Source organism: Hemitrygon akajei, chromosome 10 (assembly GCF_048418815.1).
Source record: "Hemitrygon akajei chromosome 10, sHemAka1.3, whole genome shotgun sequence".
In the NCBI taxonomy this organism is placed as follows: Eukaryota; Metazoa; Chordata; class Chondrichthyes; order Myliobatiformes; family Dasyatidae; genus Hemitrygon; species Hemitrygon akajei.
Window position 1 is genome coordinate 51,880,481 of NC_133133.1, and position 16,036 is coordinate 51,896,516.

A 16,036-nucleotide genomic window follows, 5' to 3' on the forward strand; every position below is an offset into this window, starting at 1 on the left:
TCTCTTCTGCACCCTCTCTGAAGCTTCCCCATCTTTCCTATAATAAGGCAACCAGAACTGAACACAATACTCCAAGTGTGGTCTAAGAAGAGCTTTATAGAGCTGCAACCTTACCTTGTGGCTCTTGAACTTAATTCTCTGACTAATGAAGGCCAGTAGACCATACACTTTCTTAACTATCCTATCAACTTATGTGGCAACTTTGATGGATATATGATGTGGACCCCAAGATCCTTCTGTTCCTCAATTTTGCTAAGAATCCTGCCATTAACCCTGCACTGAATCTTCCAAGTTTGATCTTCCAAAGTTCACGGTTTTCAAATTGAACTTGACCTGCCAACTTTCGCATCCTATCAATATCTTGTTGTAACCTACGCCAGCTCTTTACATATCCATGACAACCTTCTCCAATTTCGACAACATCACTAACCTTCATGTCATCTGCATATTAGATGCCATATCAAATTGAATTGGGACAGACTCAAAAGTTTGAATTGCTTAAATACCTAAGGAATTACTGTACCTCTAATTCTGTGGGTAGATAAAACAGGAGGCAAAATTCTTATAAAAACTAAAAAAAATAATAGCCAGAGGATCAAGAGACTACAGATGCTTGACACAATTTGCTGGAGGAACGCAGTGGGTCAAGCTGCACCTGTGAAGGGGAAGGAACAGTTTACATTTCAGGTTGAGATCCTGTATCGTGATCCAAAGCATTAAAAATTCCTTTATTCTTACAAATCCCGTTCAACCTACTGAGTTCCTCCAACAGATAGTGTGTTGCTAAAAAATGTCATGTATTTTGAAATGTGCAATTATTTCAGTTAGTTTGAACTGAAAATCATAACAAAAATACCTCTACCTAAACAGAACAGTTCAGGAATTCTATGAAGTTAAGAATATAAAAATTTACACCATTACTGTTATAGTAAACAGGATTTTGCTGAATTTGTTGCTGCTGGTTATTCTATTTTTCCCAGTTTGGTGACCTGGAAGAGGCAATGCCTTTTGTACTGGCATCCAAAGATCGGAAATGTGTGACAGTGCTCTTTCTGGGACAAGAGTACAGAGATGTCCAGTCACTCTTCTTAAATATGTGCCTGCAGGAGAATACAAAATCATTCTTGATGCTGTACAGGTTATGTCACTAGAGCACAAAAACCACTGCAGCAATATATCACCATTCATACTTAAATGAGGACGATTTCCCATAGTTCCATGAGGTTTATGTCAACAGAGGTACTGAGTTGGCTCTATGACTTAGAAATGAAGGGGGTGGGGAGAGGAGGCAAGCTGTGGTGATAGGGAATTCATTAGTAAGGGAAACGGACAGGAGGTTCTGTGGGTGAGAATGAGATTCCCAGATGATACGTTGCCTCCCGGGTGCCAGGGTCTGGGATATCTTGGATCGAGTCCTCAGCATTCTTCAGTGGGAGGATGAACAACAAGAGGTTGTGGTCCATGTAGATACCAATGACATTGGTAGGATGAGTGATGAAGTTCTGCATAGAGAGTTCAGAAGGTTAGGCGCGAAGTTAAAAAGCAGGATCACCAGGATTGTGTTCTCAGGATTGCTGCTCGTGTCACATGCTAGTGAGGCTAGAACTAGGGAGATTATACTGTGTGATGCATGGCTAAGGAGTAGGTGTAGGAGGGAGGACAGACAATGTTTGGATTACTGGCCTCTCTTCCACAGAAGGTGTGACCTATACAGATGGGACAGTTTGCACTTAAACTGAAATGGGTCTAATATCCTAGCAGGAAGGTTTGTTAAAGCTGCATGGTGGGATTTAAACTAGAGTTAGAGGGGAGGGGACCTAGAGTGCCAAAACAGTTAATGAAGTTTTGGAGGCAGATGTTGGTTAGACCTCAGACAAGCTTAGGAATCAAATGGTGTGACTAGTGTCCTGAGCTGCATATATTTCAATGCAAGAAGTATCATAGGAAAGGCAGACGATGGTGCTGAAGATGAGGTATCTGATTTACTAACAGAGGCAACGTGTGGTGAGGAGAGGTTGTTGACAGGGCAAAACTGCAGTCAGCAGGATGAATTGCAATGCAAAAGGTGGACAAAATCAAAAATGGTGAATACAGGACTGAAGGTGTTATATTTGAATGCGGACTAAGGTAGATGAACTTGTAGTGCAGTTGGAGATTGGCATGTATGAAGTTGTAGGCATCACTGAATTATGACTGAAAGAAGATTATAGCTGGGAGCTTGACGTCCAAGGATACACATTGTATTGAAAGAACAGGCAGGAAAGCAAAGGGGGTGGTGTTGCTGCATTGGTTTAAAAAAAAAGAAATCAAATCATTAGAAAGTAGCGATATAGGGTCAGAAGATATTGAATCATTGTGAATAGAGCAAAAGAACAGCAAAGGTAAAAAAGACCTTGATGGGAGTTGTATACAGACTCCCAAACAGTAGTCTGAGGGCGGGAATCAGGAACATTTTCAATAATGTCACCAAAATGGTTATGCAGTTGGAATCAAAAGGGTAACAGCTGTGTGAAAGTAATGGTTTGCAATGCAGTGAGTATCTCTGTTTAGTACATCCTATTTAATTTTCCACATAACTGTTGTCTATTAACTGCTCAAATATTAAATTTAACTAAAAAGATTAGTACTCAAATTTCACTGAATAGCCAGGACTGGATAAATGGTGTCTAGTAAATGACTGCTGTAGCATGCAGAAAATAAGAAACAGGTCAAAGCGTATACTAGTGAAATAGGAGACAACAATACCTCTCATGCACTTTCATTTCTCATAGCAATCAATGTCACTCTAATGGTGGAAATATAACTCAGAGGCAATATTATAGATTCACTGATCCCAGTAATCAGGTTAAATTTGCTTAGGTCACCGATTCCATGTACCATGAATTGCAAAATATGTTGCAGAAATGCTGAGAAAAGAAATTTAACAAAATCTCATGTCAGCACTAAAAACAATACCATGAACATTGGAAATATTTGCATATCCCTAGATATAAATTTGATTCTAAGTGAAATGATTTTTTATTAACTCATTTGAAATGCTTTACAGCAGTAGTGGTGAAATCCAGATCGGCCAGTCTTTTTTATCTAAGTTCAGTTGGACTGTAATATCTAGTTCAACTATAATGAATGCATTTCAGAATTACATATTTGGGATATATATTTACAAATTTGCAATTAAGGTTAAATATAGTCAGAATTATCAAAAGTATAAAGAAAAAGACTAGTTATATCAATAATATGAAGTAAAATTTTCTCTCAATATGAAGGTCTAGTATTTACTTCTGTAATATACTACTTGTATTTTTACTTTACCACAGTGGAAGAAACAACACCTGGTCTGACTGTTATCACAGAAGAAGAAAATGTAGTCAATGAAGATAATGAGGATGCAGAGAACATTGCAAGCTGCAATGATGTCTCCACATCCAGTCAGGACATCTCTTCTGAGGCTAATACTGGATCAAAGGCTGTGGATGAAATTTCCTATGACCTGTCTCCCCAATCACTCATGCCAGAACAGAACGATGTGCAAGGAGTACTAAAAACTGAGCACAAAGTTCTCATAAAACAGTGTCATCAGTGTGAAGAAGGTAAGGAAATGAGGAATTGAAGTTAGTGAAATGAAGTAAAACCCTAGAGCAATCAAGTGTGTTACAAGGAGAAATAGTGCTAGCCAAAAGGGCTAAAGTTAAATCCGTCTGTTATACTTTCTCATAACAATATAACTTTTGAATATGTTGCATATGACTGTAGGATTAGTATAAATGAGTGACCAATAGTTGTTGTGGATTTGATGGGCCAAAAGGCCTGTTTACCTGTTTTATCTCTTGTAATCCTTGACTTTTGAATCCTTAATGTAATTCCAGTTACAGATGTAGCATAATGTTGGAAGCCCTGAATAAATGATGAGCCAAGAGTTCAAAGCTCATTACAGAAACTGGGGAAACATACTGAGATCTGGAATAAAAAGTTGATTTCAGTAATAACAACAAGAGAAATCATCAGCTGTGGGATTGAGTTCATTAGCCGAGAGGTAATGTTACAGCTGTATAGGACCCTAGTCAGACCCCACTTGGGGTCCAGTTCTGGTCACTTCACTACAGGAAGGATGTGGAAACTATAGAAAGGGTGCAGAGGAGATTTACAAGGATTTTGCCTGGGCTGCAGAGCATGCCTTACGAGAATAGGTTGAGTGAACTTGTCCTTTTCTCCTTGGAGCAACAGAGGATGAGAGGTGACCTGATAGAGTTGTATAAGATGATGAGAGGCATTGATCGTGTGAATAGTTGAAGGCTTTTTCCCAGGGCTGGACTGGCTAGAACAAGAGGGCTCAGTTTTAAGGTGCTTGGAAGTAGGTATTGAGGGGATGTCAGGGGTAAGTTTTTTTACGGAGAGTGGTGAGTGAGTGTGTGGAATGGGCTGCTGGCGAATGTGGTGGAGGCGGATATGATAGGGTCTTTTAAGAGGCTCCTGGATAGGTACATGGAGCTTAGAAACATAGAAGGCTATGGATAACCCTAGGTGATTTCTAAAGTACCTGTTCGGCACAGGTTTCCTATAGTTCTATGTTTTTATGATTTACAAGTCACAGATTACAAGATTTCAAGATTTTCAAGTTCACACTGATAAGATGGTAGTGCAAGAATTAATGTAATATTATACAGTAATGGGTGCACATTCACACTATACAGATAAGTGATGGTAGTATTGCACAGTATGCACAGCAGGGTGTGGTAAACAGATCTAAACAATGTTTAAACAGAGCTCTAGTAAACAGAGGCTAATAACAGTCTAACAGGAGGAGGTCATCACTTCTCTGGCTTTAGGTTGACTGATTATAGAGCCTGATGGCCGAGGGTAAGAATGACTTCATATAGCACTCTTTGGAGCAGCGCAGTTATCTTAGTCCGTGACTGAGAGTGCTCCTCTTTTCAGCCAAGGTGGCATACAGAGTTGCCAGGATTTTCTGGAGGGTTGTTTGTTCTACTACAGCCTCCGGTGTGTCCAGTTTGACTGCTAGAACAGAGCCAGCCTTTCAAATCAGTTTATTGAGCCTGTTTGCATCACCCAACACACCACCATATAGAAGATTGTACTGGCGACAACAGTATGGTAGAACACGTGAGGGAGAGGCCTGCATACTCCAAAGGACCTCAGTCTCCTCAGGAAGTAGAGGTGATTCTGGCCCCTATTGTACACAGCCTCTGTGTTGGTGTTCCACTCAAGTCTGTCATATAGGTGCTCCCCCAGGTACTTGTAAGTCCTCACCACATCTACATCCTTACCATCATTAGTAACAGGGAGCAGTGCAGGCTTGGTCTTCCTAAGATCCATCACCATCTCCTTTGTCTTACTGATATTGAGCTGCAGATGATTCAGCTTGCACCATTCGTTAGAGTCCTCCACCAGGGTCCTGTATTCAGCCTTCTGTCCTCCCTTTATACACACAATAATTGCTGAGTCATCAGAGAATTTTTGCAGGTGATACTCTCTACAATCTTGTCAGTAAACAGCACTGGAAAAGTATTTTATATAAGGAATATTTTGTATAAGGAATATTTCAAAGAAATATCCTCAAAGGATAACTTGAAGCTCAAAATTAAAGATAATTGAAGATTATTTCTGTCAATTGTTTTTCCTTGATTTCCTCATTGTCCAATATGGTTGTTAACTCAATTGACCTCTTTTACCATTGTTCTTGTGTTTCTCTATAGTTGAAGGTATGTCTCTGGATTTAGCTGGAGTTGCAGAAGAACAGAACAAAGAAATTGAAACCAATAAGAATACAGAGGATGCAACAAACTGCAAGGATAATCCCACTTCCAGCATGGAGAGCTGTTCTATTGTAAACACTGGGTCAGAAGTCATAAACAAGAGTCTCCAGGAAACCCCACAGAGAGCGACTACTCTGGAACTTGATGATGTACAAAGAATGCAACATGAAGACAAAATCCTATATCACCAGAAAATCAGCAAACGAACAAACACAAATCAAAGCAGCTTTGATAAAACCACTGAGGTGGATCAAAATAAAAATAATGATGAGAAACAGACATTGGAAGCAGAGCTGCAGAAATGCATAGAAGATTTGAAAAACCTTAAAATACCATCCACATTCTTAAAGAAGCAGAGACACTGGCAAAATGAATTATTAAAGAAATATGATATGTAATTCAAGTATTAAGTCAAAAGCAAAATAATTGCAATACAGTACTTAATTTATTTGTCAACTTTCTCCTAGTAGAATTTTGAACTAAAATGTTGATAATATAAATACCCACATTATATATTAATATTCCTCAAAGTCATTGTACAATACCTATATAAAGTAAGTAGATTCTGTGTTACTATGTATCATGTTCTTCTCATATTCTGTCTGACATACTCTTCACTTCCCAGGAAAATCAATTTCTTTCCTGTTAAACATAGAAACTCTTATTTCTTATTGAACGAGAGTACTAAAGAAATGCATAAGCTACTTTTAAGTCCACTCTACCTGACAGTCATCTACAAATTGGAATTTATAATCTTATTATCGCTGTAAGTTCTAGCTTTTTTTTTTAAGAGAGAAATCATTAATAAGAATCCAGAGCTTGAACACAAAACGAAACAGTTAGCAAATAGACTGAAAGGATACTTTATTGAAATTATTAGGTGTATAATTTTGTAAAATTGGCTTTTTATATCTCTAAGTCTTTTGCTAATTAACCCTGTGATACAGACCCAATTGAAACATTAATTTATGGCTCTAAATGCAGCTTTGATTAAATGTGCAGAGTGATACTTTTCTGTTTTGAATGAATAACGTAATGAAATAAAGTGACACTTGTAATATCATGTTACATGTAAAACATTACAACTTTACAACTTTAAGTTGCTGAGCCTAAATTCAGTAGTTCCCAATAGTAATTGTGATGTGTAATTAATCCACTTTGGCTCAATGTAATGAAGGCAGCAAACTAACTTAACGATTTGATGAATTCAATTATTGTAGCTAAGAACAACAACACCACTCATTGACTGAATGTCTTAGTGACATCCAATATGATATGTAACTTGTATGAGTTAAAGTTAGCTTAAACTGTTTAATCAGGCCAGCAAATCTTAAACTCCAGAATGGGTACTGTCAGGCAAAGATTGAATATTTTCTTCATTGGATTCAGATGAACCCTTTGAGGAGCATCAGAGACGACTTAAAGTAAACCTGCCACTGTCACATGTAGTGTCCCTTAACTGAGTTCATTAAAATGTCCCACTAACCAATAGGCTGTTTAGGTGAATAGATTTGAGACCTCGAATGCACTGAGTGATTTGAATGTTTTAAAGGGATGTCCCTAGTGTTTGATTATTCTGATTATTCCCTGAAAGCAATTTTGTTATTCTTGGGAAACAAAGTCTAGACTTGTACAAGTAGGCATTTAGTTTTGCTTTCCAACCAACTCTTTTAACAGCCAATGAACTTATCATTCTAATTAACATTGAGCTTGTATATTCTTTCAGCAAATTTGTCCATTTACACTGCCACCACCGTAAATGTTTGCAACAGTCTGGCAAGATACAGAAGCAACTTTCATTCTAAAAACAAACATACTAATTGATATAAAAATCTATATAAAAGAATAAAATTAATAATTTGATAATGGTAATAATTTGGTTCTATGTACTTATTTTAATTCAATAATTGTTGAACTGAAGATTATAATTCTTCTAGCCACCTTGTTATCTTAGTTCTTACTTATTTCAAGGTTCCATCCTGTGCATTTGAGATCATTTGTAACATCTTGTATAACAATCGTTCCTTTTCTCACTGATGTATTTTGGAACTCAATCAAATGCAAAATGCTCAATTTGTTTTTTATTTTTGTGGTAGTTAATGATTAAATATTATTTTCAAGCCTATGGTAATGCAAGTTTCTGTTCAATCTTGCATAAGATTAATATTATTCATTATTATTAAAATCAAGATTATATTAAATATTTAAGTCATTATTCAACTTGTCAAATTTCTCCATTTCTCCTATCTGTCCATACATCTGTAATCTCCACCAGCCTTCTGAGATTCATGTTCCTCTGAGACTGACAATGCGAGCATCTTCGATTTTAATCTCTGCCATGCTTTCAACTGCCAGAGTTTGAGCACTGGAATTCCCTTCAATCGTCTCCACTTCTCTGTCTCTTCCTCTTTTACCAGACATTAATACCTATATCTCATTTCATGACTGCATCAATTTCTGTGTTTAACCTTGGAAATTGCCTTGGGATGAGTTTGATGCATTATTGGTGTTATATAAAGTTCAATGAAAGATGTTAGATTTGGCAAAGTATCATAAAGATATTGTTGCAAATGTATTTTATAATAATTGCCTAATAATATGTATAGTATGACTAAAAGTTTTTATACAAATTTTAATCTGAGTCAACACTGGTGCAGATTTAAATTGTACAGAATTTTGCATTACCATAGGTTTGAAAATAATATTTAATTGTCAATTACCATAAAAATAAAAACACACAAATTGGGTGCTTTGAAACTTTCTGGAATGAACATTGAATTCTCCAACTCCAGATAACCTGCTCTCTCATCATTTTCCATTATCATTATGGCCATTTTTCATTTTGTTTCTTTAAAATGCCTTGATAGAGGTCAATATTCAAGCTCCTTATCACTTGATCTCCTTTTGGGCTTTTATCTTACATTTTACTCCTCCTCCATACTCTGGTTTTACTGTCTACATTCACTGCTCTCACCCCTCCAGTTCTGAAGAAGGGTTGCTGACTCAATGTTAACTGGTTTCTCATTCCACAGAGGCTGTTTGACAAGTTGAGTTCTAACATTGAACCTCCAGCATCTGAAGTGTTGCTTGTTTCTAGATTTTGGTCAACAAAGCTTCAGTAGAGAAATCAGTTTTCTTTTAACACCATACAGAGCATGTGGCCTATGATCACTGAGCCTGATTGGGCAATCATAATAATGGGAAGCAGTTGTGTTAGTTGGTTCCAAAGGTTGTTATAGCTGGGGGTGGCAGTTGGGATAAACTCCTAGTAAATGATCCCAATTGTGTTCATCTCAAATAGCCTCTAACAACCAAGTCCAGCTCCTGGCTTTCACATGTGTCTGAGCTACCAAATCCAACAAAAGGCTTGTATATCACGTAGACACTGATGGTTGACCCCAACTAACAAATGTCCTCATGGTAGTTGAAGAGACTATTGACCATGAAACCTTGTTGTACTGAGTGTTACTTTGAGTGGAATGGGAAATTAGTGGGGATGTCAGCAAGTGGAGTAGAAACACAGAGATCTCTGTGCGTGCAGGTGGCATTTTTTTAAATTCAGCTATTGCATTGACAAATTATTTTATATTTCCTAAGCAAATTAGTTGTGTGATGATCGTGATTGTATTCATGCCCATCCAATTCCAATATTTAAAGGGAATTGAAACATATGATTTGTTAGATGTTGGAATCATCTACCCTCTCCAGCATTAGAAAAGGCTTCCCCTTCATTTAGAAGCAATTTCTGAACACCATGCTAGAATCTGTGAGGGCATTTAGGAAAATAACCTCTCCTGTAGAGACGGTGGGGAAAGGCTTGGTGAGGTGGACTATGGTGAGCATTTGGTCAGGTGGGTTTGATGTGATAAAGGATGACTAAAGGTTGTTAAAAAACTGAGCAGTAGACATATGAACTCACACTTCTGGAGATAGCAAAAACAATTTTATGATTTTATTTCTTCTAAAAAGGCAAAGACTACAATTTATGTTCTCAATATTTACTATTTATTTATTTATAATTATTACTTTGTCTTTTTTCTTTGTTGTATTTCTACTTTTTGTTGTCTTTTGCACATTGGTTATTTGTCATTTTTCAATGATTCTACTGTGTTCCTTTGTATTTACTGTGGTTGGCCACAAAAAAAAAGAATCTCAGGGTAGCATATGGTGAAATATATGTACTTTGATAATAAATTTACTTTAAACTTGGAACTTTTGACCTTTGAAGTATAATGGTGCATTGTACATGCATCCATCTCTACTGAGTTATGCAATTTTCTCATACCCTCATTGCTGCCACTTTTAGCTCACCTGTACCACTTCACTCCTTGGAACTATTTTCTTCAGAGAAGAAAAGGCTATAGGGAGATTTGATGGAAGTATACAATATAATGAAGAATGTGGACAGAGTGATGGACACATTACCTATTGCTGGACACATCAAGAACTAAAGGCTAGAGATATGGGATAATAGAATTAAGAGTGAATTGAAGAAAACCTTTACTTTTATGGCTGGAATCTGGAGTGCATGGACTACTGGAATGCAGATATGGTGGAGGTAGGTTCCATTGTGGCCTTCAGCAGGGAATTAGATGAATATATTGTACAGAAAATTTTACAACGCTCTGAAGAAAAGGCTAGTTGGTGAAACTAGTGAGATGTCCTGGTACAGAGTGCCAGCACCGAAATAATGGACTAATTATCCTCCTTTTTTACTAAAATGATCCAGTTATTCTGTGATTCCATGCATGCAGTCAAAGGTGCCTGGAATCTGTGAGAAGCAAGGCAGAGCCATAAATCTGAATGACCACTCATTCTGACTGACATTGCAGGCAATGTCAATGCAATTTAGTCCTGGAGTACAAGTCATCAATCAACAGCTGAAGCATTTGTTCACAGCTAACTTCTAAATCTGCCAGATATCTCAGAGAGAGCCCTGGAAGGATCTTGAGATAAATTACTGAGGTACTGTTAACTTTGACAACCACCAAGCAGCTAGATTTGTTCAAACTGATAGCACTTGATCTAAGGTACTGGTGGTGATACAACATATTATCCAATAATTTAGCCTTCAGCTTTAAACCTGTATGCCCTCTTGCTAAATGCATCTCTCTATTGGAATATGAGGAATAGCTTCTTGCTTATTGTTGCAGCTCTACTAATGTTCAGTGGGTTGTCATTTGAGATTCAAAAGTAGCACTGAAGCAGAGGTTTGTTAAACAGAACTGCAAAATGCACATCACATAGACAATCACAGTAGTGTAGTGATTAGTGCAACACTATTAGAGGTCAGGGGTCAGATTTCGGAGTTCAATTTTGTTGTTGTCTGTTTGAATGTCCTTCCTTTGAGCTCATAGGTTTCCTCCAGGTGCTCCAGTTTTCTCCCACATTCCAAAGGCGTACCAGTTAGTAGTTAATTGTCCTGAGATTAGGCTAGGGATAAGTAGGTGGGTTGCCGAGTGGTGTGGTTCATTGGACCAGAAAGGCCTGCTTACTCCATAGTGTATCTCTAAATAAATACATTAATTAACATAAAATCATCTCCAAAGATTCAAATCTTCATTTTGGCTCCACCACAAGTTCTACAAATAAATTCCTCATCATCATCACCCTGCTGAAGTTTGAATACTTACTGACATATCTGCCAATCAACTCTATAGCTTTGCCAGTGGCCCCATGCTTTTGGTTAGTTACCACTAGCATTTTCCTGGAAGCAGAAAACCATGGATACACAGCTAAATTTACAAACTCATTCCAAAATATTTTCAGTTATGGGAATAACAAATTGAAATTAGCTACTTGAATACCTCCAGGATATTTCACATGTGAAGCTAAATGCATTTGACTTAAAAGTGCAAGCCTGTGATCTGGAGGCTGTATCCCAGAGCACTGTAATTTCAGTGCATTTAGTTCGCCAACTACTCCCAAGTGCTCCTGATTAATTCATAAGAGACCTGTATTTCGAGCCAATGGTGCAACTTGAAATTAATGATCCATGCCTTTGTCAGATTTTAGCAAAATAGGGGTAAACTAAAAGGGTTATGTCAATTTTTTTTCTGCAGAGTATAAGACTTTACTCACAATTCTCTGAGAGTCATCAAAGAAAGGATGAACAGAACTTTGCATCAATGAAAAGTTTGCTTTAATTATACCGTATCATTAAAATAAAGAAAGGCTGCTGTTCTGAAACACATTGCAACAAGCTACACTTTCTTTAAAATAACAGTATGTCATACATAGTTTTGTCTACTTATCCTTGGGTATGAGAGATTAAAACTCATGTTTGGGTAAATGCATGAATGTTCTAAAATATTATTTCAGAGGACCTATTCTGAGCACAGCATGTAAGTGCAATTACAAAGAAAGCATAGCAGTGCCTCTACTTCCTTATGAGTTTGTAAAGATCTGGCATGACATCTAAAACTCAGAAAAACTTCTATAGATGGAGATTATATTGACTGGCTGCATCACAGCCTGGTATGGAATCACTAATGCCCTTGAATGGAAATTCCTACAAAAGTTGTGGATATGGCCTAGCTCATCACGAGTAAAGCCTTCCCCACCACTGAGCACACCTACACAAAGTGTTATCGCCATAAAGCAGCATCCATCATCAGAGACCCCAGCACCCAGGCCATGCTCTCTTCTCACTGCTGCCATTAGGAAGAAGGAACAGGAGCCTCAGCACTCACACAACCAGGTTCAGGAACAGTTATTATGCCTCAACCATCAGGCTCTTGAAATCAGAGGGGATAATTTTGTTCAACTTCTCTTGCTCCATCACTGAACTGTTCCCACAGCCTAAGGACTCACCTTCAGGACTTTCCATCACAGGTTCTTGATATTTATTGCTTATTTATTATTATTATTTATTTTTTCTCAGCTCAAGCTGGTAAAACCCGAGGTACAGACATAGCCAAGCACGCACATTTGTCAATTGTCTGAAACTTTTGGACTATTCTGTTAGTGTCTAGTATTGTGGCTTTCTGAAGATTTAACTAGCTATTATAGTGCAGCCTGAATTACTTAATGCTGTTGTGTAGTATCTTTGGGACGATACCAGTATATTATTATCAGGACAATGTTCATGTTCCAAAGTCTTTCAATTTCCTTTTTTAATTCATCATATTTCTTGTGTTTTTCACTTATTGATTTCTGTATGTTATGTGTGTTTGGAATGGCTGTATCTATTAAATAAGTTGTTCTTGCTTGTTTATCCTGTAATATTATATCTGGATAGTTATTATGGATTGTCCTATCTGTAGTAACAGATTGGTTGTAATATAATTTATGGGATTCTGACTCTAAAACTGGATCAGGGTTGTATTTATAACAAGCTATGATGTCTCTTACAGGTTGTATTTTAAAGCCCGATTTTGGTGAATGACGTTTGCCACTTGATTGTGCCTGTGTGAGTAATCAGATTGAGTTGAAGTACTGCAGAATTATGTAATATGTTAGATTGTTTCTGGCTTCTCTTGGCATTTTATGCATTTATCATCTTGAATTTTTTGGTCCTTTATTAGGTATTTCTAATAATTTTTTTGTTTTAACCACCTGGTCCTAAAGGAACCCTTCTGTTTCTGGGAAGAGGTCTCCAAATCTGAGCCAGGTGGTTGATGCTTCCTTGTTGACAACTGGTCTGCTCAATCCGTGTCTTCCATGGAGGGAAATGCTCTTCCATTGGTTAGTTTTTTTCTTCAATAGTGATAATTTCTCCAGCTTTTGGGTTGTGCTCTCATTAAAGTTTAGTAATGTATACTTCTTAATCAGAATTGCATATGCTCATGTGGTGTGTTGAATTCTGCTTTCGTTGATGAAAATATATCCTTACAAGTTTTATCTGACTGTTGTGTAGATTTTTAATGCCTGCTGTTCCTCTTCCCCCTTGTGTTCTAGATAATGTTATTCTAAGTGCATTCAAATGTACGTAATGTTTTCTGAAATTTGACATTTCAGCTCTTATTTTCTTTGTAAATTTTCCAGATCGGTTTCAGACCAAGAGATTATGCCAAAAGAATATGTTAATATGGGTCTAGCAAAAGCATTTATTGTCTTTGTTATATTTTTACTGATGAGTTCTATTTGGCAGATTTTCTTAAGCCTTGAAGTAAATTCTGTCAAAAGTTTTCCTTTTATCACAGTATGATCCATTTTCTTTGTTTGTTGATATCTCAGATACTTTTATGTTTCATATTCATCCATCGGCTGTATTGTATCCTGCTGCTCTGTTTTGTATTCTGTTAGCTCTATTGCCCCTTTCTTTATGTTTAATGTTCTGAATTTATCCAGCTCAAAGTTCATGTTTATATCTTTTGAAACATTTCTACTATTTGAATTAATTGCTTTAGCTTTACTGATGAAAGAGCACATAATTTTGAATCATCCATGTATAGAAGGTGTGTCAAGGTATAATTCATTTGGTTGTTTCTGATTTGGTATCCAGCTTTCATCCAATTCAGTAAATTAGAGAGTGGGTTTAAAGCTAGATAGAACCAGAGTGGACTTAGTTGTCCTGGAAAATGTCTCAATTTTTTTTGATCAGGGTGATTGTGCTTTTCTGGTTGTTAATAGATAGGGTGATTACAGTACACCAAAGCTTTATCAGATGTTGCAGGAATTTCACAAGTATTGGATGTAGTTTATATATACTAAGAACTGCTATTATTATGATGATTTATAGTTTTTCAGCTGGTAAAACCTGAGCTACGGGAGTAGCCAAGCACGCTCATTTATCAATTGCTAGGAACTCTCGGACTATTCCAGTAGTGTTTAGTGTTGTGGCATTCTGAAGATTAGTGTAGATATTACTGTGTAGTCCTAATTGTTTAATGCTATTGTGTAGTGCCTTTGGTATGACACCAGATTTAGGTATTACTATCGGGACAATGTATATCTTGTTCACGTTCCAAAGTCTTTCAATTTCCATTTTTAATTCAGCATATTTCATTTTTTTTCACTTTTTGATTCCGTAAGTTGTGTGTGTGTTTGGAATGGCCATATCTATTAAGTAAGTTGTTTTTGCTTGTTTATCCTGTATTACAATATCCATATGGTTATTATGGATTGTCCTATCTGTATAACTGATTGTCAAAATATAATCTGTGTATTCTGACTCTAAAACTGGATCAGGGTTGTATTTATAGTAAGGTGTGATTTCATTTATTAGTTTGTATATTAAAGCAAGCTTTTGATGAATGATGTTTGCTGCTTGATTGTGCCTGTGTATGTAATCAGATTGAATTAAACTTCTGCAGGATCCTGTAAAGTGTTGAATTGTTTCTGTTTTTTCTCAACATTTTCTACATTTATCATCTTGAATTGGTTGTTTTTTTATTGTGTATTTTTGATATATTTTTGTTAACCACCTGGCCCTATATTGCCTCAAGGAACCATTTCTGGTAAGAGGTCTCCTATTCTGAGCTAGGCATTTGATGCTTCTTTGTCAATATCTAATCTGCTCAGATTGTGAGGATGTCTTCCATGGAGGGTCATGCTCTACATTATTATAATATTATCATTATCATTTTCTTTCTTTTTGTGTTTGCACACTGGGTGTCCATTCTGTTGGTGTGGTCTTTCATTGATTCTATTACGGCTGCTGGATTTATTGAGTATGTCCACAAGAAAATGAATCTCAGGGTCGTATATGGTCACATATATATACTTTGATAATAAATTTACTTTGAACTTTAAAGTTTAAATGCAGAATTTAGCTACAAGAGAGATCAAATGAAAAACTAAATATCAAATAAAATGCATTGATGAAAATATTATATAATATTTTACTGAAATATTATGATTTCATACTTTTGATACTTTAGATTTACTGTGTTCATGAATGTTGCTAATGATCAGTTGGACATGAAAGTTACGTGTTGTGTAAATATGCCAGATCTATTACCTTTATAAAACAAAAGCAATATAAACAAGAAAAGGAACCATAGAATCATAAAACATACAGTACCGAAACAGGTTCATTTGACTTTTCTCATGTATGGTGACATTGATTTCTATCTATGCGAATTCCATTTGCCTGCAAGATGCCCTTATCCATCTATAAGTTTCATATTTAAATACCTGTCCAAACTACTTTTGAACACTGTAATTATATCTAACAGGAGGAATGGGGTTTTGCTTTGTTGCTTCCTCACATTTTTCTTTGTTGTGCTTTGTGTTGTTCTGTCGAGCATCATGGGCATGCTATTGGCACTGGAATGTGTGATGATGCTTATGGGCTGCCTCCAGCACATCCATAGATG

The 16,036-nt window shown here is 36.7% G+C and overlaps 1 protein-coding gene across 1 annotated transcript in view; it reads left to right on the forward strand.

The window, feature by feature from the left end:
* kctd12b (potassium channel tetramerisation domain containing 12b) overlaps positions 1 to 15,042 on the forward strand; it is a 35,574-nt gene extending 20,532 nt beyond the window's left edge. The window contains exons 3-5 of the mRNA XM_073058280.1: positions 3,318 to 3,590; positions 5,715 to 10,332; positions 13,130 to 15,042. Of these exons, the coding sequence (XP_072914381.1) occupies positions 3,318 to 3,590; positions 5,715 to 6,172 (731 nt within the window). The 3' untranslated portion in view covers positions 6,173 to 10,332; positions 13,130 to 15,042. The remainder of the gene's footprint in view (positions 1 to 3,317; positions 3,591 to 5,714; positions 10,333 to 13,129) is intronic.
* Positions 15,043 to 16,036: the final 994 nt, after the last annotated feature.